The sequence below is a fragment of the Theropithecus gelada genome, chromosome 1, assembly GCF_003255815.1.
Source record: "Theropithecus gelada isolate Dixy chromosome 1, Tgel_1.0, whole genome shotgun sequence".
In the NCBI taxonomy this organism is placed as follows: Eukaryota; Metazoa; Chordata; class Mammalia; order Primates; family Cercopithecidae; genus Theropithecus; species Theropithecus gelada.
Window position 1 is genome coordinate 73,929,241 of NC_037668.1, and position 27,605 is coordinate 73,956,845.

The window sequence follows — 27,605 nt, forward strand, 5'->3', positions numbered from 1 at the left end:
TTCTTTCACTTAGCAATATGCCTTCAAGGTTCCTGTCTTTTCGTAGGTTGATAGCTTGTTTACTTTTATCGCTAAATAATATTCTATTATATGGATGTGCCACAGTATGTTTATTCATCATCTACTGAAGGACATCTTGGTTGCTTCTAGTTTTGGGCAATCACAAAGAAACTTGCTAGACACATTCATGTTCAGGTTTTTGTGTAGACAAGTTTTCAACTCAAGTGAGTAATTATTTAGCGTAATTGCTGGATTGTGTGGGAAGACTGTGTTTAGTTTTTTAGAAACTGCCAAACTGTCTTCCAAAGTGGCTGTACCTTTTGGATTTCTACTAACAATAACAAGAGTTCCCGTTGTTCCCCATCCTTTTTAGCCATTCTAATAGGTATGTATGAGTATCCAATTGTAGTTTTAATTTGCAATTTCCTATGCCAAATGATGTTGAGAATCTTTTTATATACTTGTTTGCTATTTGTATATCTTCTTTGGTGAGGTGGCTGTTCAGATCTTTTGCTCATTTTTAAAATTGGGTTGTTTGTTTTCTTGTTGAGATTTAAGAGTTCTTTGCACATTTGTCTTTTATCAAGTATGTGGGTTTTTTGTTTTGTTGTGGGGGTTGGGGTTGACTTTTCTTGTTTGTTTTTGAGACAAGGTCTTGCTCTGTCACCCAGGCTGGAGTTCAGTGGTGCAATCACAGTCCACTACAAGTCAAGCTCAAATGATCCTCCCACCTCAGCCTCCTAAGTAGCTGAGACCAGGTGCGTTAGGCTGCAACACACAACTAATTTTTAAATTTTTTGTAGAGACAAGATCTCCCTGTATTGTCCAGACTGATCTTGAACTCCTGGGCTCAAGCAGTCCTCCATCTTCAGCCTCTCAAAGTGCTGGGATTGCAGCTATGAGCCACCGTGCCCAGCCAAGTATGTGTTTTTTACAGATATTTTCTCCTAGTCTATGGTCTTTTTCATTCTCCTAACAGTATCTTTTGCAGAAGTTCTTAATTTTAATGCAGTCTAGCTTATTAATGTTTTCTTTCATGGTTTTGCTTTTGGTTTCGTATTCTAAAAATTCATCGCCAAACCCAAGGTCACCTAGATTTTCTCTTGTGTTATCATATACAAGTTTTACAGTTTTGTGTTTTACATTTAGGTAAATCTTACATTCTGATCATTTTCATGACCCATTTTGAGTTAATTTTTGTAAAAGTTGTATCTAGATTCATTTTTTTGCATATGAATATTCAGGTGTTCCAGCACCATTCGTCAGTGAGAATATATATTGTCTTCATTGAATTGCCAGTGCTCCTTTGTCATATATCAGTTGACTGTATTTTATGAGTCTGTTTCTGGATTATCTGCTTTGTTCTACTGATGTATGTATCTGTTCTTCCACCAGAAGCATGTTGTCTTGATCACTATAGTTTTATAGTGAGTCTTGAGATCAGGTAATATCAGTCCTCTAACCTTATTCTTCAGTATTGTATTGGTTGTTTGGGTCATTTTGCCTTTCCATGTAAACTTTAGAATCAATTTGTCAATATTCACAAACTAACTTGCTTGGATTTTGATTGGGTTTGCATTTAATCTATAGATCAAATTGCTTAGAATTAACATTTTAGTAATATTGAGTCTTCCATTATGATCATGCAATGTCTCATTTATTTAGATCTTTGATTTCTTTCATCAGAGTTTCATAATTTACAGTGTATAGATTTTCAGTATATTTTGTTAAATTTACATGTAGGTATTACAGTTTTTGTGTTAATAGTATTGTGTTTTTAATTTCTAATTCGGATTATTCATTTCTGGTATAAAGGGATACAACTGACCTTTTAATATTAGCGTTGTATCCTACAACCTTGTTGTAACTGCTTATTAGTTACAGGAGTGTTGTTTGTTGATTCTTTAGAATATTCTACATAGACAATCATGTTATCTCTAAACATAAACACCTTTATTTCCTCCTTCCCAATATGTTTACCTTTTATTTCCTTTTCTTGCCTTTTTGGTTGTGTTTTGCTTATTTATTTATTTATTTATTTATTTATTTATTTATTTATTTTAGAGATGGGGTCTCACTATGTTGCCCAGGCTGGTCTTGAACTCCTGAGCTCAAGTAATCCCCCCAACTAAGCCTCCAAAAGTGCCAGGATTACAAGTGTGAGCCACCACACCCGGCCACCTTTTCTTGCCTTATTGCACTGGCTAAGACTTTCAGTATGATACTGAATAGGAGTAGTGAGAGGCCATCCTTGCCTTGTTCCCATTCTTGGAGAAAAAATACCCAGTTTCTCACCATGAAGTAAGGTTAACAAGTATGTCTTTTGTAGATGTTCTTGGTCAAGTGAGGAAGTTCTCCTCTATTCCTAGTTTGCTGAGTTTTTATCAAAAAAGTTTTTAATGGGTTTTAGCTTTAGTCAAGTGCTTTTTCTGTATCATTTGATGTGACTATATGGTTTTTCTTCTTTAGTTTGTTGATGTGGTAGATAATTGATTTTCGAATGTTGAGCCATCCTTGCATGCTTGGAGTAAATTCCATTTGGTGATGGTATATAACTTTTTTATACATTGTTGGATTTGATATTTCTAATATTGAGAATTTTTGCATCTATTTTCATAAGCGATATTGCTCTACAGCACTTTTTTCTTGTAATATCTTTATCTGATTTGCGTAATAGGGTAATACCGGCTCCGTGGAATGAGTTAGGAATCATGTTACAATCATCTTTGATTGGAAAAGATTGTAGAGAATTGGTATCATTTCTTCTATAAGTGTTTAGTAGAATTAATCAGTGAAACATCTGAAACAGGTGCTTTTTTTTTTGAGATTATTAGTTATTGACTCAGTTTCTTTAATAGAGTCTTTTTTATTTTGGAGACGGAGTTTCGCTCTTGTTGCTCAGGCTGGAGTACAATGGCGCGATCTCGGCTCACTGCAACCTCCATTTTCCATTAACGGGTTCAAGTGATTCTCCTGCCTCAGGTTCCTGAGTAGCTGGGATTACAGGCATGTGCCACCATGCCTGGCTAATTTTGTACTGGGTTTCTCCATGTTGGCCAGGCTGGTCTTGAGCCCCTGACCTCAGGTGATCCTCCTGCCTCAGCCTCCCAAAGTGCTGGGATTACAGGCATGAGCCACCACGCCTAGCAAATCTTTCTTTTTTAAAAATCCAATCGAACAATCTCTACCTTTTAATTGGGGCATTTAATGTGGTTGTTGATGTGGTTTGTTTATGTCTGCCACCTCCTTATTTGTTTCCTGATTATTCCATCTGTTTTTTCTTCTTCCATGATCTTTTGCTGCTTTATTTGGGGTTAAGTGTGTATTTTTATTCCATTTATGTCCCTTATTGGCTTATAGTCTATAGCCCTTTATTGTTTAATGTTTACCTTAGCATTTATAGTATATATCTTTAACATAGCCCTCATATCAATCTTCAAATAATATTATACCACTTCACATACAGGATTAGAATCTTCCATTTCTCCCCTTCCAGCCTTTATATAGTTGTTTTCAAACTTTTGATCCTGATGTGTTGTAAATCCCACACTATTATTATTTAATAGTAATATTATTATTATTATTTAAACATTTACTGCTTTTTAAATACATTTAAATAACAAGAAAATGTCATGCGTCCTTTTCCATGTAGTTAAGTTTCCCATTGCTCTTCATTCTTTTGTGCAGATCCATATTTCCACCTGGTATCCTTTGCTTCTGCCTAAAGGATATTTTAAAAACTTTTTTTTGTAGTGTAGTTTGCTGTTGAGAATTTTATTTAGTTCTTTTGTTTGAAAAAGTATTTATTTTTTACCTCTGTCTTTTAAAAATATTTTTGCTGAGGCCAGGAGCAGTGGCTCATGCCTATAATCCCAGCATTTTGGGAGGCTGAGGCAGTAGGATCACTTGAGGTCAGGCGTTCGAGACCAGCCTGGCCAACATGGCAAAATACCGTCTCCATTAAAAATACAAAAAATTAGCCAGGCATGGTGGCGTGTGCCTGTAATCCCAGTTACTTGGGAGGCCGAGGCAGGAGAATCTCTTGAACCCAGGAGGCAGAGGTTGCAGTGAGCTGAGGTCGCACCATTGCATTCCTGCCTGTGCAACAAAACAAGACTCCATCTCAAAAAAAATTTTTTTTTGCCGGTACAATGACTTCTGACACTACCCCAAATTAGGCCAAACTTTACAAGGGCCTAGTCTACTACAAAACTGCCCTTACTTTAGACACCAAGCAGAAGTTTTGGGGTTCCCAAGTCACCCATACTTCTGACAAAATAGATACAAATTTGAGGTTTCTTACTACCTCCTGAGTTCAGTAATTCACTAGAATGATTCACAGAGCTCAGGAAACCACTATACTTAGGTTTACAATTTTATTGTGGCAAAAAAGATAAAAATCAGGTCTGACCAAAGAAGACACGTGTAGGACAAGGTCTGGGAGGGTCCCAACACAAAGCTTCCAGTGCCTTCTCCCTGTGAAGTCAGGATGCATCACCCTCCTACACATCGATGTATACCAATACATAGAAATTATTATTAAGCAGGGAAGCTCACAGGAGCTTTGTGTCCAGAGTGAGGTTTTATTTTATAAGCATGATTGATCGACTCATTTGCCATATGACTGAACTTAATCTCTAGCCCCTCTCCACTTCTGGGAAGTCAGGTTATGTCAGACTGATAGCAAGTGGCTCAAAGCCCCAACCCTCTTTTTTTTCTTTTTTTCTTTTTTTTTTTTTTTTGAGACGGAGTCTCACTCTGTCACCCAGCCAGGCTGGAGTGCAGTGGTGCGATCTCGGCTCACTGCAACCTCCACCTCCTATGTTCAAGCAATTCTCCTGCCTCAGCCTCCTGAGTAGCTGGGATTATAGGCATGTGCCAGCACACCCGGTTAATTTTTGTATTTTTAGTAGAGATGGGGTTTCGCCATATTGGCCAGACTGGCCTTGAACCCCTGACGTCAGGTGATCTGCCTGCTTGGGCCTCCCAAAGTGCTAGGTGAGTGCTAGCACTCCTTCATGCTAGGTGAGCCTCAAAGCCCCAACCCTCCAATTACATGGTTGGTCTTTCAGGTGTGGCCAGCCTCCATTCTGAGTTATATCATTAGCATAAAGTATCAGGCCCCATCATGAATAACAGAAGCACTCCTATCACTTGGGTTTTGAAATTCCAAGGATTTAGAGGCTCCTTCCGAGGAACTGGGGACTAAGGCCAATCAGATTCGTTACTACACAACAGCTGGGTCTAGAATTCTAGGTTGGCAGGAGAATAGCCATATCTTCCATAATTTTTTTTTTTTTAATTTTTTTTTTTTTTTTGATGGAATCTCACTTTGTCGCCCAGGCTGGAGTACAGTGGCGCGATCTCGGCTCACTGCAAACTCCACCTCCTGGGTTTACACCGTTCTCCTGCCTCAGCCTTCCGAATAGCTGGGACTACCAGCGCCCGCCACCACGCCCAGCTAATCCTTTTGTATTTTTTAGTAGAGACGGGGTTTCACCGTGTTAGCCAGGATGGTCTTGATCTCCTGACCTCGTGATCCGCCCGCCTCGGCCTCCCAAAGTGCTGGAATTACAGGCCTGAGCCACCGCGCCTGGCCCATATCTTCCATAATTTAAAGATATTGCTCTGCCGTCTTCTTGCATTGTTTCCAACGAGAAATCTGCTATAATCCTTCTTTGTTCCTCTGTATAACATCATCATCTCACTTCACCCAGCTCTACCAAGCTCTAGCTCTTAAGATTTTTCTCTGTATTTTGAGTTTTGAGCGATTTGACTATGACATTCTTTGATGTACTTCTCTTCCTCTTTCTCATGTTTGGGATTCTTAGAGATTATCTTAGATTTGTGATGTTACAAGAAAAACTTGGGGCTGCAGCGTCCTACCTAAACTGGGAAGGAGCCATGAGACCAAAGGATGACTCAGACAGTTGAGCTTGATGAGTAGATGAGTTTATTCAGCTTACATCCAAGGCACTCCTGGACTGCAGCGGGACAGCTCTAGAGAGCCATGCTGCCTCCTGTCTCTAAACTGCATTTTTTTTTTTTTTCTTTAAGACATGGGGTGCTTTGCCATGTTGCTGAGGCTGGTCTCGGACTCCTGGACTCAAGTGATCCGCCCTCCTCAGCCTCCCAAACTGGGATGACAAGCCTGAGCTACTGCGCCTGGCTCCCTCTAAACTGCTTTTAAGCTAATTTTCTGGATCTTTGCCTACTGTGATTGAACAGTGATACTGTTTTTCTTGAGAGGTTCTCAGATACTCTCTAGGATGTTTGGTTGGTTCTCAGGGATACCTGCTTCTCAGCTGGGTACCATTGCCATGGGCCTAGCCTTCAAGTTTCAGGCAGCGAACATATGTACCTTTAAGTAATCTGGTAAAGAACCTGTCACACAACATGTGGGTATATGGTTTTTATCAAATTTGCAAAGTTGTCAGTCATTATTTCTTCCTATCTTTTTTCTGTATCCCCCTCTCTCCCCTCCCGCTGCTTGAAGTTGTCCTACAGCTCAGTGGTGCTGTTTAGTTTTTTTGACGATTTTTTTTCCTCTCGGTGTTAGTTATTTCTGACATACGTGTGTGTTATGTAACCCTAGCCCTACTATGAGCACCTGGAAGGTTCTTTGTACCTCTGTACCCAGACCGATCCTTGGAAGGCTAGTTATTGTAGGATGCTCATGCCCAGGCATCTCCTTGAGGCTTTAGCTGGGTAGTTTTGGGAACCAACAAAGGGCATCTGACTTTGCATGTCAAGAATCAAACTGGATATTTGTTAATCTTTGACAAGAGATGACACTATCAAGAAAGAATAAAATTGTTTTTAAAAAATAAGCCTTGATGCTTCTGAGGAGACCTGATCCTTATTAAGTCCTGGCTAAGGAAACAGCTACTCAGGATCACTTCCCTTATATCCTGGTGCCCGCTAGCCAGAAGATGGGGAGAGGTCATAACAGATAGTCCTCACACAAAGCATGGAAAACCCAGAGTTCATGCAATGTTGAGAGCATATCCACTGGATGAAGTTGTATATTTTATGCACCTGGGGGTGAGAAGAAGCTGAAGATGCCTCTTTCTCATTCAACAAAAAACAATGCCATTATATAATTGATACAGAGGTGCTGCTGCATAGGGTAGTAGGAGCGCTGATTGAGAGGGTGGTTTGTACTAGATCAGTATAAAAAGACATTACGTGCTATATAAACCCTATTGGATAGAGATAATGGGAAACAAAGGGGTAGGTTTTTGGCAACTTGGAACATCCATACCCTGTGCAGGAAACATGCTATCCAAGAGAAAGCCAGCGCATGCTGAAGTACCAGGCCCCTGGGAGGTAAGCACAGCAGTGAGGAGGTGGACAGGGGTTAGAGGGGTGCCAGCACAGCATGGAGTATGGTGCTTACTTCAACATGGCCTTTTGAGTAGAGTCATATTAACAACTGCCAGCTAGGGGCTCCTATGTACCAGCCCCCAACTAGAAGATAGCCCAGAGAAGTATGGCAGGCTTAGGTTTAAGAACTATTGGGATTAGTACGAAGGTAAACTTACAGTTTTATTGAAAGCTTCTGAGCTTTAAGTTAGCAAGTTATAGGGGCACGTGAATACTAATAAGAAGTGGTGGTATGCTTTGTACACTTGGGGGCCTTGATTATGAACTATCTTAAGGTTTACTACTGTCCTGAGTCCCTACCTGAGAACTTCTCTTTCCCCTTAAAATACACATGTTCCTGGTTTAGCCCTTGGATACAGTGCACAGAGAGATATATATTCAAGAAACTTGGATTGGGGTCCTATTGCCCTTTGAGAAAGCATGAACCTTTGGCTATACCCTCTGTACTGAATGAGCTCTTTAAGCCTTCTGAATGTTGGTTCACTTGACAAGACAGATTGAAGTCTCAGGTGTGTTCCTAGGAGGGCAGGAAATAGTCAAGTTGCTGCTAGATCTAGAATGGTTGTCTGAGAGACATGGGTTGTTATAGGAAACTTGGGAACAAGGGAGAAAACCTCTGGGCTATGAAACTTTTACAGAAACTCATTAAACTGATAGTGGCCCTGAGAAAATAACCATATAATTGCCAGTGCTAGGGGAAGATTTCTTGCCCGAAGGTCATGTCTGCCCTCCTCAAAAGCAAACCTTACAGAGTTTCGTTTCTTTTCCCATCAACAGGTAACAGTCCTTTGGACAGCCCCCGGAATTTCTCTCCAAATGCACCTGCTCACTTTTCCTTTGTTCCTGCCCGTAGGTAAGTTGATAGAAAACCTCCTCTGGGACCAGCACCTGTGGCACTTGCATGAGAGTTAGTTGAATGTCAGATTCCTCCTTTAAGTGTCACTATTCTTTCAAGTGTATTACCTGAAGCTCCCATCCATCAAAACTCTGTCTTTGCTTTCCTCTCCCATGATGTAATCATTGTGTTCTGGTTTTGCTTTGTAGGTGCCCCATGTATTTGTGTTTGAATATTTAAACAGGAGAGTAGATATTAAGTAAAAGTAGATTTATTTGTACAATTCACTTTTTTTTAAGTCCGTGATGTCCTGCGGGTATGTTCCAAAGCATTACACTCTCAATTGAGAACTGTCCTAGAGTGATCAATGAGAAAATAAGCTCTCCTCCAGGAGGACCCAAAGTCTTTGTCCTCTCTAACTCAGCTAGTTTAAGGTGGCTGGAAGGGCCCTCTGTGCTTCTCTCCTTGACTTTGAACTGGAGTTCGTTTGGGGAATGAAGAGACTACAGGGACTTCACTTTTCCTTCCATGAATTTAGAAAGATTTGGTGCATACAAAGCCATGCTTATGGTCCACCTCCTATGTTTCTCCCCTCTTGAGAGTGATACAAACCTGTCTCTGGCCCAGGGCAGCAATGCTGACAGCTCTGCCTGTGGCTGGAATATCATCAGGCCTTTGGAGAAAGCTGAATGAGATTAATCCATCCAAATCACATACCTAGGCTCTGTACACACGTGGTTTCTTGTCAGAACTTTTCTAAGATTTGTTGCCAGAGTTTATATTTATTTTATCTTATTTTTTAATTTTTAACATTATTCTTCGTTAGAGTTAGTCTCTAGTATAAGACCTCCAGGAAAATTATGGTTCCAGATTTGTAACCTTTAATGGATGGAGAATGTAATATAGCTGGAGGCCAGGACAGTTTTAATACTTAGACTACTTTTTTAAAAAAGACATATTAGGAAAAGGGGAGGCTCCTGGAAACAGTGTTAACTCACTATTCCAATGATAACCCAAAAGAAATCCATCCTCTTTCCAGGATTATTTTTGGCTGAAAAGAACATGAACAGGTTGGGATAAGTTTGATGACTGATTTGGGTTTCCTCCCTCAACCTACTTACCTTATTCAAAACAAATTTTATCCAGGGTTGTTCCATGGGCTCATCTCTCCTACCCTATGGAACTTCCAATTTGTTAAGCAAGGATCCAGATAAGATCACTTAACAGTGTAAGAATATGCTGGATTGGTGTATTTGTTTTTCCAACCCAGGTGGAAAGACTTATCCCAGACTTCTTGCCTGGACTGTATATCAACTGCACTCTCAGAGTAGGTATGAGCTGGGACACCAAGACCTGTGGCCAGATCCCCATAGGTGGCATCGAGTTACTTCTCATTCATTCGATAAATATTTGCTGAGCACCACCACGTAGAGCCAGGCACACTCGGCTGGGTGCTGAGTTATGTAGTGGTAGCAAAATAGACATAGTCCCTACTTCCCTGAAACTCACGATGTAGGAGAGTCTGTGTACTGGTTGTTTCCTTTGTAAGGACTGCTGCTCCCTCAAATCTTCATTTAGCTAACTCATTCTTATGATTCATATCTCATCTTAAACGTCACCTCCTCAGAGAGGCCTTCCCTAAACATTCAATCTAAGGGGCCTTCTTGTCTTTCTCCATCAAATCATCCAGTTTTATTTTCAAAATAGTACTTTTCAGTTCCTGATATTTTCTTATTTGCATATTTTCTGTCTCAATTCAACCACGATCAAGTCACCTTTAATAGAGATACCTTCATTTGTTGAAAGCTCTGTGTCCTGGCGGGAAGACAAATGAGTAGTGGGAGAGAAAGACAAACAAGTATACGGATATAAATTATGACAAGCACCATAGAGGGAAAGAGCATGATGCTGCATGAAAGAACAGGAAGAGGGCCGGGCGCAGTGGCTCACGCCTGTAATCCCAGCACTTTGGGAGGCCGAAGCAGGTGGATCACTTGAAGTCAGGAGTTTGAGACCAGCCTGGCCAACATGGTGAAACACCATCTCTACTAAAAATACAAAAATTAACTGGGCATGCTGGTGCAGGTCTGTAATCCCAGCTACTCAGGAGGCTGAGGCAGGAGAATCACTTGAATCCGAGAGGTAGGTTTGCAGTGAGCCGAGATTGTGCCACTGCACTCCAGCCTGGGCGACAGAGTAAGACTTCATCTCAAAAAAAAAACAAAACAAAAAAAGAACAGGAAGAGACTAAGGCCAGAGAACCTCCATTGGGTGGCCATGTAAAACCTCTCTGAAGGGTGAGAAGCAGCTGGCACGTTAAGTGTGAGGACCCAGGTGTGTGCAGACCATTCTAGGCAGAGGGAACAGCCTGTTCCATTGATACCGTGGGTCTGTTTCATTGCCTCGGTTTGGGAGTAGGACCAACTGGGAGGCCTCAGGGCCTGTTTTTTTACCACTGAGACACAAACAGGTCTATGCTAAGTGGCATGACATTTGAGTCATGTGCATGGAACATGGATCTCTGGGCTGTCCTCTTATAGAACATAGTAGGAAAAGCTGCTGGTTATTGGTAGGGTGTGGAGAAGTGTTTCAACCCTGCCAAACAGAGTATCAGGAATTGTTTGTTTCTGTGTTACTGGCTGGTGCTTTGGAGGATCACATTGGTTTGCAATATCAAACAAAAGACAGATTGAACACTAAGGATAGACCCATTGGTCCTACAATTTCACTTCAAACTATCACACATTCCTAAAGAGAAGGAATGTGCCAAGCTAGACCAAATACCAAGATTCAAAAAGATTACTCTCTCTGGTTCCTTTGGTTCTCACTGTAATGTGTATTTTTTTACTACAGCCATAGCCACAGAGCTGACAGGTAATAGCGGGTATAATGGGGAGAGGGGCTGGGAAACTGCTATGCATGGCCAGACAATATGGTTTGTGATGTTGTGGTTGGTGAAAACTGGTTGTGATGATTCTTCTCTGACTGGGTATGAACATTGGGCCTTTCATATCTTGCAAAGAGGCCCAAAGGGATCTCCCTCTACCTGCTGGAACCAAGGCTCAGAGCTCATGTGCTTGGATGCAGGAATAGCTGAATAGTTCCAAACTTCCTAGCTTAGGGACAGGTCATCCTTATTCCCACAACTTTACACAGTCAGGTGACTGCGGTGACCAGATAGAGGAAATAGAGGCATCATGGGGTGGCATTTCTTCCTGACTCTGGTGGCCCCTGCCGTTCATTATACAGAGAAATAGCTGCCATGCAACTGGTTTTCATTTTTATCTAAGGGGAGGAAAACTCACATGTGCAAAAGTGTATTTGACAAGGGTTTGGCAAAACCAACCCTGAGTTATACTTGTCTCATTGTTGCTGAGCTGTGTCCTGGAACCAGCTTGCTTTATTGTGTGGTGCTCCCAGGACCCAGCAAAGAGGTCAGAGAGAACATGATGTCTGAGCACCTTCCTGGACATGTCTGAACCTCAGAGACTAGGTTCCAGCAGAGTTATAGCCTATATGTGCTGCTGCCAGGGTGGCATGAAGTTTGAGTCATGTGCATGTGGCATGGAACCTTCGACTCACCCCTTAGAGAATGGAGTAGAAAAGCTGCTAGGTATTGGTGAGGGTGGGGAGGAGTGCTTCGAAGGGAGAAGCCCCAGCAAGATGTATTCCTTTTTGCTTCTTCCTCTCCCTGTCCCTGCCATAACCATGAAGCCTTGAACAAACCACCCAAATCTCAGGATCCTAGTGTTTTCTCTGTAAATTGTAATATGAACTTATAAAGATCCTCCATTGCTGATAGTCTAAGGTTCCATGAGTAGCAGCAAAAAAAGTATCTAATTTCAACCAGAGCAGGCTGTACCCTTAAGCCCTACAAAAAAGAATACACCACATCCCACAGTCCAAGCAAAGAATCACACGTTCATGTTATAAAAGTTTCAAACTAGATCCTTGCTTGATCTTTCCCCTCTACAGTAAAGCAAATAACTGTGTGTGTGTGGGGAGGGTTGTTTGTTTTCATGAGAGCTTTGGGGAGCGTCCTTTTGAGAGCAGCAGGAAGCCTCCCCCAAAGCCTCTTATACAGCTAAGGGTATGTCACCTCCCTCCTCTTTCATAAAGTTACTGTCACTCTTCGACAAACATTCCCAAAGATTGGTTTTATGAGTCCTAATGGCCCCTAGGCAGCCTATAACTATTTCCCATTGATTAGCTCAGTTCAGACCCAGATGGTGGCCCACTTCTTCCTGTTGTCAGCCAGTGGCCTGGGGAAGACCAAAGAACCCTTAATATGGAGCCTTCACAAACGGAAATAGCTGCATTTCAGTGGCAGTTCTATCTTGTGATGTTGCCTGTAGCTGGAATCCTCTGTCATTGTTTCTATGAAAGTAAGTTGAGAGTATGAAAATGTTTATTCCAAAACCACAGTGTTGTATGACAGATGTTCTTCTGTTATACAAAGTCATGGACTGTTTTATAGTCAGAGATGTCTGTCTTTTCAGGGAAAACAACAATAAGCCCTCTGTAGGAGAGAGAGATAAAAGCATGTACTGGATTGAGCAGTAATGTCTTAAAGAGGAGCCCTACAGTGAATCAACTGCCCCCAAATGCTGGTGGACAGACAGGCAGGTTGTGGGTCAGGGTGTAGTCCTGTAGAAACTACCTAATACTTTTTTCTTGCATACAGGACTGATGGGCGGCGCTGGTCTTTGGCCTCTTTGCCCTCTTCAGGATATGGAACTAACACTCCTAGCTCCACTGTCTCAGTAAGTAGCCAAATCTGTGGTCATACTTCCTTCACCCTGAGGAAGTACTTCCCTTTGGGTTATCTAGTGTTACAAAATGGTTGTCAAGTTTTTCTCCAAAGTCAAACTCAAAGAGGTTGCTTAGAGATGATGCTGGGTGCAACAGAGGGCTGGTGTCCCTTCCCAACCATAGCTAGCTCCATAAGTGCCTTCAGAAAGGATGACCAGTGCCCTCTCTGGGAATCAGTTACATCTAGCGGAGGCAGAGGAGAGCTTGAGGATGAACTTTTGCTTTGACAGTGAGACCAGGTATGGGGGCTCCTAAGCACACTTCTCCTACTCCTCCATTCTTATTTCTAGAACTGGAACCAAGTGCAGATAGATCACCTTTCTCATATCCGAAACACTTGGTAGACTCTCCTCTCTTTTTTGCCTTTTTCTTTCAAAAAAGAAGGGAAGAGTGATTGTTATTTGATATCCAAGTTTGATGTGTATGAAGCAAAAAGCCGGACCTGTCTCTAAAACGTTTCTTATGGAGAATGTTTTAGCCTAAAACACAAGAGCTGTACTAATTGCTGCTATGCACAATTGACCCTTAAGTAAGCCCTCATTGAGCAACCTTTTTTTTTGAAACAGAGTGCCACTGTTGGCCAGGCTGGAGTACAGTGGCGCAAATCACGGCTCACTGCAGCTTCGACCTCCCCAGGCTCAGATGATCCTCCCACCTCAGCCTCCTGAGTAGACTGGGACTGCAGGGGCATGCCCACCCTATAGCAGGCTAATTTTTTGTAGAGACGGGGTTTCATCATGTTTCCCAGGCTGGTCTCAAATTCCTCGGCTCAAGCCATCCATCTGCCTTGGTTTCCCAAAGTGCTTGGATTACAGGCGTGAACTACCACACCCAGCCGAGCAACTTTTTATTAAAACCACAGTTACAAGCTTGGCCAACTTTTTCTGTAAAGGGCCAAATGTAGAGTAAATGTTTTAGTCTTTGCAAGCCATACAGAAGCAGGCCATAGACCTGCTGACCCCATCCCCATTGCTTGCAGCATTCTTCAGGTCTTCCCTGCTCATTTTGCCTTTATTCCTGAATCTCGAGCGGGAAAAGGAGTATATTTCCTCTTCCAACCTAGATATTACTATCACACTAATCCAAAGATGTCACTGGTCTTTCGCAGCTGTTAAGTTTAAGGTCTTTCCCTAATAAACATCCCCTTTTCCAGGCCAGGCGCGGTGGCTCACACTTGTAATCCCAGCACTTTGGTAGGCTGAGGTGGGCAGATGACAAGGTCAGGAGATCGAGACCATCCTGGCTAACATGGTGAAACCCCATCTCTACTAAAAATACAAAAAATTAGCTGGGCGTGGTGGCGGGCGCCTGTAGTCCCAGCGTCTTGGGAGGCTGAGGCAGGATAATCGCTTGAACCACCAGGAGGCAGAGATTGCAGTGAGCCGAGATCACGCCACTGCACTCCAGCCTGGGCAACAGAGCAAGACTCCGTCTCAAAAAAAAAGAAAAAAAAAACCCCTTTCCCATAACTCTTTACTCAAGCAAATGATTTTTTTTAGAACCAAGGTAAGTCTCATCTATGTATAAAGATTCCTTTTCTGCAAATTTTAATAGACTTAACTCATTGCTCCAGTTTATTAGGATTCTTTAAAATACCAGTTTTGCCCACTGTAGTTTACACTGCCTCACTAGTTTCATGTTAGCTATAGCTGGTAAGAATACTTTTTACAACTTTATCCAAATCATTTATTAAAATGTGGCCAAGAAATAACCCTATGGAGACATCTCACTAGCTGTTTATAACTTCATGTATTATAGCATTCTGTGAGAGAAAATGTGCACTGTTAGCCAAAAAGAAATGCTGATTTCTCAATTGTTTATTAAGCCTGTGACAACAGAGTTGTCTCAGTGTGGTGCTTTAGCTTTGGTTCTTTTTTTCTTTTTGAGGCGGAGTCTCGCTCTGTCGCCCAGGCTGGAGTGCTGTGGCGCGATCTCGGCTCACTACAAGCTCTGCCTCCTGGGTTCACGCCATTCTCCTGCCTCAGCCTCCCAAGTAGCTGGGACTACAGGTGCCCGCCACCACGCCCGGCTAATTTTTTGTATTTTTAGTAGAGATGGGGTTTCACCGTGTTAGCCAGGATGGTCTTGATCTCCTGACCTCGTGATCCGCCCACCTCGGCCTCCCAAAGTGCCGGGATTACAAGTGTGAGCCACCGCGCCTGGCCTAGCTTTGATTCTTAAATGGATTTAGATATTTAAACCCTGGCTCTGGAAGCAGTAGCTCAGGCCTATAATCTCAGCACTTTGGGAGGTCAGAGCAGGAGTTCCAAAAGACCAGCCTGGACAACACAGCAAGACCCTGTCACTTTATTTAAAAAAAAAAAAAAAAAAAATAGCTGGACATGGTGTCATGCACCTGCAGTTTCAGCTGCTTGGGAAGCTGAGGCATGAGGATCACTTGAGCCCAGAAGTTTGAGGCAGCAGTGAGCTATGATCACTCCACTGCACTCCAGCCAGGACAACAGAACAAAATCCTGTCTCTGAAAAAAATACAAACAGGCCAGGCACAGTGGCTCACACCTGTAATCGCAGCACTTTGGGAGGCCAAGGCAGGCAGATCACCTGAGGTCGCAGTTCCAGACCAGCCTGACCAACATGGAGAAACCCCATCTTTATTAAAAATACAAAATTACCCAGGCATGGTGGTACATGCCTGTAATCCCAACTACTCAGGAGGCTGAGGCAGGAGAGTCGCTTGAACCCGGGAGGCGGAGGTTGCAGTAAGCCAAGATCATGCCATTGCACTCTAGCCTGGGCAACAAGAGCGAAACTCCGTCTCAAAAAACAAAAACAAAAACAAAACCCCAGATCAGTGATCAGTTTGGTAAATAGAACTTGGGCTGACAACGTTTAACTTGCCTGTTCTCTTTGTCAGTCTTGTCAGGTAATGGGGGGAGTTCCCCAGTCCTGGGGCTGAATGGGTGCTTCAGCATTAGCTGCACCTGTGAAAGTCCTGTGATAGCCGAGCACCCTCCCTCAGATGGCCTGTTGAGACTGGCAGTGCTGTTGTGAGGAGTCCTCAGTCACTGAGCCATGTTTAGAATTCATGAGTGTTTTCAGGTCAAGCCTAATCTTTGGGTCCAGATGTAAAAGTAATTTTCTTCCCTGCTGGATTTTCTTACCTGCTGGACACCAGGCCATAGCTGGTCTGCAGGCTATAGTTTGCTAACCCCTGGCATAATACAGTGGCCAGCTTGAGTCTAGGCACAGCCTTTACAACCCCAGAAAAGGCACTTCTTCAGATACCAGCCAAAAGGAAACATTGCTGAGCTGCCCCCAGGGTGGCTCTCTCAAGATTGTGGAAGGGAGAACGTAAGAGGGTGTTATTCGCAGCTGGGCATACCTAGAACATGTCCCAAGTGAGGAAGCATGATTTATTAACTACTTTTGCAGTTCTAAAATTCCATGAAGGTCTGGGCCCAACTCCCTGCACAACCCTTGAAGGACTCCAGTATATTGGGTTCCTCAGGGCTGAGGGCTCTGAAGCGCTGGAAAAGAACAGGATCAAGCACAGACAAGGCTAAGGGAGTGGAGGAAAGAAGACCTGCTTTGGGTTTATAGTGACTGGGAAGTTCCCTGACCATTTTCAGTCCTTCCCCATTAGTGGACTGCTCTGGGACATGTCTTTAATGCCACTTCTTAATGTTTTCCCTTCTAGTCATCATGCTCCTCACAGGAAAAGCTGCATCAGTTGCCTTTCCAGCCTACAGCTGATGAGCTGCACTTTTTAACGAAGCATTTCAGCACAGAGAGCGTACCAGATGAGGAGGGACGGCAGTCCCCAGCCATGCGGCCCCGCTCCCGGAGCCTCAGGTGAGAGTGCTGTCTGCCCACTGTCCCAGTGCATGTGGATTTCAGCTCGTTTGCGTAGCACAGGGGTGGGCACACTTGTGCTATAAAGGGCCAAGACAGTAAATAGTTTTAGGCTTTATAGGTCATATATCTCGGTCACATTCCTCAACTCTGCTGTTGTAGCGAGTATCCACAAATAATATATAAACTTTATTTACCAAAAAAAAAAAAGTATTAGGCCATAGGTGGTCTGCAGGCTGTAGTTTGCTACCCCTGGCATAATACATTGGCCAGCTTCAGTGAGTCAAGTTCAGTAAAGCCCAAGCTCTTTTTGGCTTCAGGTACAGCTCAACCCATCACCCCAGGAGGTATTTAGCAATACTGTCAACTGATCCCTCTTTTGTTCTGTTTAAGGGAAGTTAGCAGCAGAAATATACTTTAGATTACATCCGGTAAAAGGAGAACAATAGTATCATCAATTCTGATGGTTATCTGGCTCCAGAACCCATTGGCCCTGGGTGTATGATCTAGGCCAGCTGAAAAAGTTGCTGCTGAAGACAGGTTGCTGGCGTGGGGAAGAAGCCCATTTCAAAAGCAGAATTAAATGCCATTTGAATCTGTCTTTATTCTGTGAATCACCTGGGCACATGTTCATCAAACCAAACAAACCTTAACAGCTGCTGATTAATTTTTGATTCTCCTTGGCGTTAGCTAGTAAATCAGTGCCAGAATGTTAGGTTAAGGAAGATGATGGAGATTCAAATGAACATGACTTTAATGACTGAGCTCAGTATTGCAGGGTCCCTGAGAAGTAATTGATTGGCTAATATGTGCAGGGCAGGATCCCAGAGGAGCAGCAGTTCCTCCCAGAAAGAATCCCCTCAGGTAATGCTGGCACTGCACCGGGAGTGACAGGAAAGCTGGGCCAGACCACGATGACTGGTTCAGGTTCAGAGACTGATGAAGATGGTATCTGGGGCTTAAGTGTGAAGGATCAAGCATACAAACGAGCAGGTGTGAATCTCCAGTGCCTTTCTCTGTCTCACAGAGGAACATGTGAGTCTTGGTGGTCTCAATAACCCATGCACAGAGAAGGGTACCTTTTAGGCCAGTTGAGATTGAGAGGCCTACAGTGATGCTCAGAGAAATCCATGGTATATTACTCTTAAATCCCTGGTAATGTGCAGCAGTACAGCAGGCACAACATGGCACATTCCAGGGAAGAAAGACAGAGTGGGACAGTTGTGGACCTAGCACATCTGGGATCATGTGTCAGGGGCAGTAAACTGGGCAAGACCCACATATCCGTTCAACTATGTGGCTCCAACTTTGAAATTTTTTAAGGAGATATAACCACACATGAGCCAGAGGGGGAGATTTAGGTTATCAGGGAAGATAATAAATTAAAGCAGAAAACATATTGGCTCCCTTCAGTAAATGACCCAGATGTATAACTCACAACAGTCTGGACTGGCCTCATTCATCCCTAAGTTAGGTCCACTGGCTGCAGCTAGTTTGGAAAAAAATGTACGTGTGCACTGTCTTCCTTTGGTTGCTTTGGTAGTTTTTTAATTTGCTTTGTTCCCAAGAATATGCTGGGGCACACCCAACCCTATTGGCCAAAACTAAGAGGACACAGAATCCTACTCTGGGGAAGGTTATCCTGGGAAAGCCACCAGTGAGCTTAGGAGTAGGTCCCTTCTAGGTCTTTCTAGCCTGGAAGAGGTCTTTGTGAAAACCAAGCCTAGCTCCATATAGTACCATTTTGAACTGAACAAGGTACACTGAAAACTCCAGGAATAAGAAAGGCTCTAGAACTCAGTACCCATTAAGGTGGAAATGTGTAGGCTGCTGAAGATGATGGGAGGGGCAGGGTCTCTGGGGATGGCCATCTTTCTCCTTGATAGTTCCATAGCCCTAAAGTAACACAGTCATTTCTTTTCTTTTTTTAGTCCTGGACGATCCCCAGTCTCCTTTGACAGTGAAATAATAATGATGAATCATGTGTACAAAGAAAGATTCCCAAAGGTAAGGATCCATTTAAAAGGAGAGTAGCAGTGCCCCCCAGGGTGGCTGCCTACAGCCAGCCCCATTGGGAAGACTCTGGAGTGAGGGAATGAAGTGCTACCTCCAGAGATAACCAAGAAGGACAGAAAGTCAGCCAGGAGGCTGTGGACGCAGCAACAAGGGCTTCCAGACTGCTTGAGAAGGAGACAGCAGGAAACTATGAGTTTGGAAACTGCATTTGCAGAGCCTTTGTTTCTTCACTACCCAGAAGTAGAGTTATCCAGAGGGGAATGTCAGAAAGGTATCCCACCATATATTAAAGAGGAAAGAAAGAACTGGAGGCTTTACTTCTCACTGTGCATATGAGGATCCATGAGTCAGGGTTCATTCATTACAGGATTTGCCCTCCGGTGGCATCGTCATTTGATAGAGATTTCTTAAGCAGCACCTCATTACCAGGTGTCAGAGAGTACACAGACAGAAGTAGGCTGCACTGGCAAGAAGGCCAGAGAGAGCAGTAGGAGTGGGAGACAGATCTCAGAGTTGCTTGCTACCATTTGAATTTTCATTTTCAAGCAGGAAAATCCTTAGGGAGGAAAGTAGGTTGGTATCCTGAGATAGCTGAGAAGTAGCAGTCATAACTCTGCTGCTTGGCTGTGAACCTCCTTGTATATGGAACTAGGATCTTGTTTCCCATTTGCATGTCTCTTTTTCTGTTAAGAGATGGAGTCTTGCTCTATCGCCCAGGCTGGAGTGCAGTGGCACCATCTTGGCTCACTGTAACCTCCGCCTCCGGGGTTCAAACAATTCTCCTGCCTCAGCCTCCTGAGACGCTGGGACTACAGGCATGCACCACCACGCCTGGCTAATTTTTGTATTTTTAGTAGAGACAGGTTTTGCCATGTTGGCCAGACTGGTCTCGAACTCCTGACGTCAGGTGATCCACCTGCCTTAGCCTCCCAAAGTGCTGGGATTACAGGCATGAGCCACTGCACCCGGCCCCATTTGCATGTCTTTTTCAACACCACATGCCTGTACACTCTGACCTGGCCTTCTGAAGATAGGCCCTGTTCCTGACTGAGAAGGGATACTGGACTGTAGAACCTGTGCCCCATGGTCTGTGCTTTCCAGCTTTGGAGTGGCACTAGACAATAAACGTGAGGAAGGAGGCAGAACAAATAGCTAGGAATTCATTTTGATGTACTTGGTGTTTATGAAGTTTGGGAGTATATAATGTTGAGAAATGTATCTCATGCTTGCCCTCCTCCTCCTTGTATATTAGGTGTTTTTGTAGTATTGGATGTTTGTGATTATAGGCATGTTTCCAGTTCCTTCCTATAGGATGAACTATTGTTGGAGAAAATGTGTTAAGATTCCTTCACTTCCTTCTTTCTCCTCTACTCCCACTCTTTCACCTCTTCCTCTTTCATTCTCCACGTAGACACAGCACATATATATGTATGTAAGTATACATTCACCTAAACACACACTGGAAATCAGAAATCACCACCTGGTAGCAAAGAAGTAAGGCAGAGTCTTAGATAGGCAGCTGAGAACTCGTTCACAGATGTGTATTTGTCGTTTTGACATGACCGCGTAGTTAGGTCCCTAGAGGTTTGGAGTCAGACCTCCATTCTCCTTTGCTGGGGATCCAGGCCAGGGTTATGTTCCTATTCACAGTCCCCCCATTCCAACTCGCCATCTGTGACCAGACAGGTTCACTAAGCAGCTCTCCAAGCACCTGCCTAACTCCCTTGGGTCCTAAGGTTAAGTAAGAAGATCCTGAGATAAATGAAACTCTCTCTGACTTAAAGAACTTTCTAGTTTAGAAACCAGCAGTGCCCATATACAAAGTTTACACAGTTGGGAGGTCCAGTGGAAGAACAGAGGCATGAAAACCCGTTTGCCTGGGGAAATGAAAGACTTCCCAGAGGAGACACGATACTTGAACTGAGATGAGAAGGAGAATTAGTTTGCCAGGCAGGCTTGGCAGGGTGAAAAAGCCATACACAGGGAACAGCATAAACAGACAGGCATGAAATAGCATAGTAAAGGAGGAAGATAGCAAACACTTGTGTGTCCTTACAGCAAAAGAGCTTGCCCTGGAGGGAGCTGGGGGAGATGGGCAAGGCCAGGTGAAAGAGGGCCTTGAATATAAAGCTAAGGCATCTTGACTTGACTTTACTTGAAGGTGATCTATTAATGTCTTCAGTTATCAGGTTTCCCAAATGCCGTGTAAGGAAACCAGGATCACAGGGAGCCCATTATTTTGCTATTTCCAGGTCCTTCAGGCTTAGCTCCAACTGAGCTGGGACTAGAAGGGAAGTGTGTGTTTCTTGCTTTTCTTCCCAGGCCACCGCACAAATGGAAGAACGACTAGCAGAGTTTATTTCCTCCAATACCCCAGACAGCGTGCTGCCCTTGGCGGATGGAGCCCTGAGCTTTATTCATCATCAGGTGATTGAGATGGCCCGAGACTGCCTGGATAAATCTCGGAGTGGCCTCATTACATCACAATACTTCTATGAACTTCAAGATAATTTGGAGAAACTTGTTCAAGATGTGAGTGTCCTTGTGCTGGGGTTCTGAAAAAACCTCTACCTGGTATTGGATTCATAATCCCAAGCTAGGATCAGGGTGTTAGTGGTATTCTCAGTCTTCACAGACTGCTTCTTACCCACCCTCAAAGGCAGAGCTGAGGGGCTTAGATTCCTCCTCAGTCCCCTGCAATAGTGAGAGAAGCCTGCTTGGTATCAAAGGAACTCACTTGTGTTCCTTTTCTAAATCCAAAGTTGTATCACTCTGCGTGAAGCTCCACCATGGGTAGTACTCATAAGTATTTGACTAGGAGGTTTGCTACCCAAAGCCAAAAAGTGGCTCCAGTGGCTATGATGGGCTTTCTTCTACTGGAAATACTGGTTTAAGCAGAGCCTTCAGACTGTTTATCCTCAGCCAAGGGAAAACAAGTATGAGGCTTGCATGATGGGTTTAGCCATTTACATGGAGAGTTCTCTAGTTAGGACTTACATGTTTTGAGACCTGATCCTCCCTGGTGTGAAAAAATCTCTGGGAGGTTAAAGGTAAAGTAAGCTAGAGATGGCCAAGACCAAAGCACATGAGAGTTCTTAAGCACTGCTTCCTGCACTAGTGCTTCCTTTGCTATCAACCTCTTGATTAAGGTGGCCAGATGCCATCTCACTCAGACCATAGCGGCTCCATGTTACCCATTAATACGGTTTGGGGGAGAGAGGATGTGCCTGTCTCCCCAGAGCTCATCATGTCACTAGAGAATTGCCCAGTCCAGAACCCCTTATTGCCTCCAGACCAAGACCTCTCTCTGGAGTAGTACCGACTGAGCTGAGGGCCCTGGGCTGATGACCAAAAGGACATCAGTGTGTTCGTCTAGAAATAAGAAGGAGCGGGGCATTTAAACACATTTTCAGGGAACAGTTCAATCTAGAGAAATGATTATTGTCAAGTAGTGGAAAGTTTCTCATATATAAAAAAGAGCAGATTGTTCTCAGTACCCCTGAAAGACATAATTAGTCCAGTGGGCAGGAGTTACAGGAAGAAAGATTTTGATTTAATAGGTGAAAAAGTACTTCCTTCTACAAAAATATCTTTTTCTGATTTCAAAATAAATATTTAAAATCAAACATTGTAGAAGTATAACTTTAGAAAGCCAGAGTCCCGTGAAAATCGCTGGTGGATGTTTGTTTCTGTTCAGGAAAAGCTTTCTGACAGTTTTCCAGCAATGGAAAGGGGCACCCCAGAGACATTTAGGAAACAGGGATTACTGCATTCGGTAAAGGATTAATGTAGAGTAACTTCCAAGTTTCCTGGTACGTTTAAGATTTATCTTCTAAAATGCTGAAGTCAGAGCCTTGCTCAAAACCTTTAGGCATTTTCCCAGACTGACTGCTTGTGCGGTTAGGTTGTTTGATACAATAAGAAGAGCACTGAATTTGGAACCAGTTTGTTCATCTGTTCCCTAATTTGCGAGGCCTTTGGAATGCAGAAAAGAATTCAGTGCAGGCTCTATCTTAGGGAATTTGCCATCAATGGGGTTACAGACCCATCAACATGTACTTAATAAAAGTAACAGCTATTACTACACTGAATACTTTATATGAATTCTCTCACTTCCACTGACTACAGTACAGTATGATTGATGAGCACTAGAGATAAGTAGGTTCTGAGCACAGAGAAGGATATGCTGACTCTTTGTGGAAAGTTCAGGGAAGGCTAAATCTTAAACAGATAGGAGTTCACTGAAGCTAGGAAAAGCATAAACAACCTCTTACTTGGGCGCAGTGGCTCATGCCTGTAATCCCAGCTCTTTGGGAGGCCAGGGTGGGAGGATCACTTGAGCCCACGAGCTTGAGACCAGCCTGGGCAACAAAGTGAGACCCCATCTCTACACTAGCCAGCCATGGTGGCATGCACCTGTAATCCAAGCTACTCAGGAGGCTGAGGTGGGAGGATTGCCTGAGCCCTGGAGGTCGAGGCTGCAGTGAGCTGTTATTGTGCCACTGTACTCCAACCCGAATGATAGGGTGAGACCCTGTCTCTTAATAAATAAATAAGTAACCTCTCAAAGGTGTAAAGAAACTTGGTACATTCCAGAAATTGCAGATGAAGTAGTTTGCATAACTACAGTAAAAGACACTCATAGTGGAGCCAGGCATGGTGGCCCATGCTGTAATCCCAGCACTTTGGTAGGCCGAGGCAGGAGGATCACCTGAAGTCGGGAGTTCAAGACCAGCCTGACCAACATGGAGAAAACCCCGGCTCTACAAAAAATACAAAATTAGCTGAGCATGGTGGCATATGCCTGTAATCCCAGCTACTAGGGAGGCTGAGGCAGGAGAATTGCTTGAACCCGGAGGTGGAGGTTGTGGTGAACCAAGATAACACCATTGCACTCTGGCCTGGGCAACAAGAGCGAAACTCCATCTCAAAAAAAAAAGAAAGAAAAGAAAAGAAAGAAAGACACCCACAGGGGAAAAGCTGGCAGATGATTTTTTTTTTTTTTCTTTTTTTGAGATTGAGTCTTACTCTGTCACCCAGCCTGTAGTGCAGTGGCGCGATCTTGGCTCATTGCAACCTGCAATTCTCCTGCCTCAGCCTCCCTAGCAGATGAGATTACAGGTGCCTGCCACCACGCCCAGCTAACTTTTGTATTTTTAGTAGAGACAGGGTTTCACCACATTGGCCAGGCTGGTCTCAAACTCCTGATCTCAAGTGATCCCCCTGCCTTGGCCTCTCAAAGTGCGGGGATTACAGGTATGAGCCACTGCACCTGACCTGCTGGCAGATGAATTTGAAGAGTTGGACTGGGGGCCAGATGCTGAAGGGCCTTGTGAGGAGCTTAGATTGTATCATGAAGGCAGTGGGTATCATCCAGTGTGACAAACTGAAAAATGACCTGGTCAGATTTTAGAATAATAAAAATCAGTAACATTTATGGAGCATTTAATACATGCTAGACACTACATTACCTCGTTTAATTTATCTGATGAAATCTTCACAATCCTGTAAGGAAGGTACTTAATATTATTTCCTAAATTTACAGATGAGGAAACTAAGTTAGCTCAAGATAACTTATATTTTTAAGTAGCAAAACCAGGACCCAGTCCCAGGTTTGGCTTATTCCAGAGCCTAAGAGCATACATTTTCAAACAGTCAACAAACACTGACTGACATCTGCTGTCTAGGAGGCACTCTGCTAGGCTTAGCATTTGAGGAAAGAAAAAGGGCCAGGCACGGTGGCTTACGCCTGTAATCCCAGCACTTTGGGAGACTGAGGCAGGCAGATCACCTGAGGTCAGGAGTTCCAGACCAGCCTGACCAACATGGAGAAACCCCATCTCTACTAAAAATACAAAATTAGCTGGGCATGGTGACACATGCCTGTAATCCCAGCTACTCGGGAGGCTGAAGCAGTAGAATCGCTTGAACCTGGGAGGCGGAGGTTGCGGTGAGCCAAGATCGAGCCATTGCACTCCAGCCTGGGCAATGAAAACGAAACTCTGTCTCAAAAAAAAAAAAAAAAAAGAAAAAGAAAAAGACACAGAGCCTCTTTACTCACTAGGCCCAGCAGTGTAGCTGTAGAGACAGACAGCTCGTTATGAAACAGCATGACAGTACCATGTGGTATGCACGAACAGCCAGGAGAACATGTTAAAGACAGCAATTACTTCTTTTTCTTCACATGTGTATGTATATGTGTGTTGGGAACAGGAGACAGGTTTTAAAAGAATAAATGGGATTTCACCAACCGCTCATCCTTTCTCTTCATTTCATAACCAATACTTTAAAAAAAGAAAAGTCCTCATTTACTGTTTTTCTTTCCTTGTATCCTATTTACTACTCAATCTTCTGCCTTCCGGTTTCCCTTCCCACCTTACCAAAACTGTTCAGGCAAAATTCACCAAGGAACTCACTGGCCAATTGCCAAATCCTGTGTCTGCTTTCAGTTCCCATCTTCTGCCACCTCCCTGTGGAGCACAGCGGATACTTCCTGAACCCCCTTCCCCAGTTGTCAATTCACCATTCTCACCAGTCTTGCTGCCTCTTCACAAGTTCCTTTGCTGCCCACCCCTTCATACTGGTGTGTCACAGGGCACCATCCTGCCTGTTTTCCCCTTTCCCCTTCCTCCACTCTCTCTCTGATGTCTTGCCACCTGCTCCCATGTCTTCAGTTGTCATCGCTACGCTGAGGACTTCCACATGTGGCTGCCACTCTTACTGTTCTCCTGAGCTTCAGCTCAGTGCACCCAGCTGCCTGGTGGACTCCTCCACTTTGACTTCCCCATATTGGTTCTTATTCTTTGGTTACACGTAATAGAAATCTGACTCAGAATAGTTTAAACAGTAAAGGGAAACATTATAAGAGTAAAAGGGGTAGGTCTTAGAGAATTGAAGCGAGGGATATAACCAGACCTTAAAAAGGAACCAGAACTAGAAACCAGAAGCTCCAGGAAGCTCAGGAAGTCTTCATTCTTTCTTTTCCTGTATGCATCTTTTCTCTGTCTCCATGGTAGGTACGGCCATCCCTTGTCACAGTTCTTAAACAGTTTCTGCCACACTGATGTTAACAATTATCTTTCTATCCTTTTTTAAATTCCTAGGAAAGTGATCCTCCCTGGTCAGCTATTAGAGGTGGGAGGGAAGGCGCAGACACACAGTACAAATGTGGCTCCTAGAAACCAGAGCAGTTCTCAGGGAAAAAGAGAAAGGCCCCTGGACCAAGCAGATACCCAAGAGACTCTCTCATATAGGTGCCTGAAACTCTACACGCCCAGAACTGAGCTTATCTTTTCTGCCTAGCTGTTCTTTCTCTAAAACCAAATGCAGTACATTCTTTACCTATCACCTAAATGGCTTCTTATAGTTACTATTTCACGTATTCATTGAAATTTTCCTAAAATTGAAGTTGGAGTTGCCTTCTGTTTGTGCTGCTTTCACCCTTATCTGCTTTGGTAGTAGCTCACACCTGTCCCTTTGCATTCTTCTGCCTTGACCCATGCCTTTTTCTTTTATTTATTTATTTATTTATTTATTTATTTATTTATTTTTGAGACGGAATCCTGCTCTGTCGCCCAGACTGGAGTGCAGGGGCGCCATCTCGGCTCACTGCAAGTTCCGCCCCCCAGGTTCATGCCATTCTCCTGCCTCAGCCTCCCAAGTAGCTGAGACTACAGGTGCCCGCCACCACGCCCGGCTAATTATTTTGTATTTTTAGTAGAGACGGGGTTTCACTGTGTTCGCCAGGATGGTCTCGATCTCCTGACCTCGTGATCCGCCTGCCTCGGCCTCCCAAAGTGCTGGGATTACAGGCGTGAGCCACTGCACCCAGCCGACCTATGCCTTTTTCATCTGAATTATTAGAGTTGCCTGCTAATGGGTTTTCCTGCATTTAGGCTTGCCCTCTTTAGTGTACCCTCTATACTGCAGCCAGAGTGATCCTTCTGAAGTACCTTTCTGGTCATATCACCCTCAGCTTTGAGGTCTTTCTACTCCTTACAGTCTAGAGTGGAAAGTGAACATCAGTGAAGGCGCCATTGAGAGTTGCCCCTTGAGCTGGGGTCTGCAGGGTAAGTGAGGCTTGTTGGATGGAGGAGCAGGTACAGCTGTATGTCTGTGTGGCATTTCTCGGTGTCATGTAGTGTTCTAAAGCTCAAATGGTTCCCTGTGAGCAACTCGCTCCCTCTCACAGCCAGCCAGCCTTCTCGGAGTTCCTTGCTTGGCGGAGCTCTCTGTGCTACCAAATTGTTTCTCCCTGGATTCAGCTCTGCCCAGTCTGGTCCTGCTTAGCCCAGCCACACTGGGCCAATAGATTGCTTAAGCAGCCCTTCTTTTCTCTATAGGCTCATGAGCGCTCAGAGAGCTCAGAAGTGGCTTTTGTGATGCAGCTGGTGAAAAAGCTGATGATTGTCATTGCCCGCCCAGCACGTCTCCTGGAATGCCTGGTGAGTGGACTCTAGGAAAGTCGGGTGGGCAGATTTGGAGGAGGGCTATGGAGGAAGTATCCTGATGACAGCAAAACTGTGGTGGTAACCACTGCCATCTCTGTCGCTTAGGTCCCTATTTAAATATGATTTGCCACCAGTGGGAGACTAAACAGATTTTTGTGAGGACAAGTGTATGGTCCTGAGGGAATGTGGCAGGGAGAAGTATTAGTCTAGCCCACCCTCACATGATCAGGGCTCACCTCAGTGGGGGCCTTGGGGTTGAGGAGCGTCAGGAGCATAGCCCAGTTTAGTTTGCA

General features: G+C 44.0%; 1 protein-coding gene across 4 annotated transcripts in view; it reads left to right on the forward strand.

The window, feature by feature from the left end:
• Window positions 1-27,605, forward strand: part of MAST2 (microtubule associated serine/threonine kinase 2) — a 258,930-nt gene that overhangs the window by 215,134 nt on the left and 16,191 nt on the right. For 2 of the 4 annotated variants that reach the window (XM_025371095.1, XM_025371105.1), the window contains exons 6-12: window positions 8,164-8,239; window positions 11,075-11,095; window positions 12,906-12,984; window positions 16,692-16,846; window positions 18,778-18,853; window positions 21,185-21,394; window positions 27,205-27,306. In XM_025371095.1, the coding sequence (XP_025226880.1) occupies window positions 8,164-8,239; window positions 11,075-11,095; window positions 12,906-12,984; window positions 16,692-16,846; window positions 18,778-18,853; window positions 21,185-21,394; window positions 27,205-27,306 (719 nt within the window). The remainder of the gene's footprint in view (window positions 1-8,163; window positions 8,240-11,074; window positions 11,096-12,905; window positions 12,985-16,691; window positions 16,847-18,777; window positions 18,854-21,184; window positions 21,395-27,204; window positions 27,307-27,605) is intronic. The other 2 variants (XM_025371113.1, XM_025371120.1) reach the window with 1 other exon arrangement.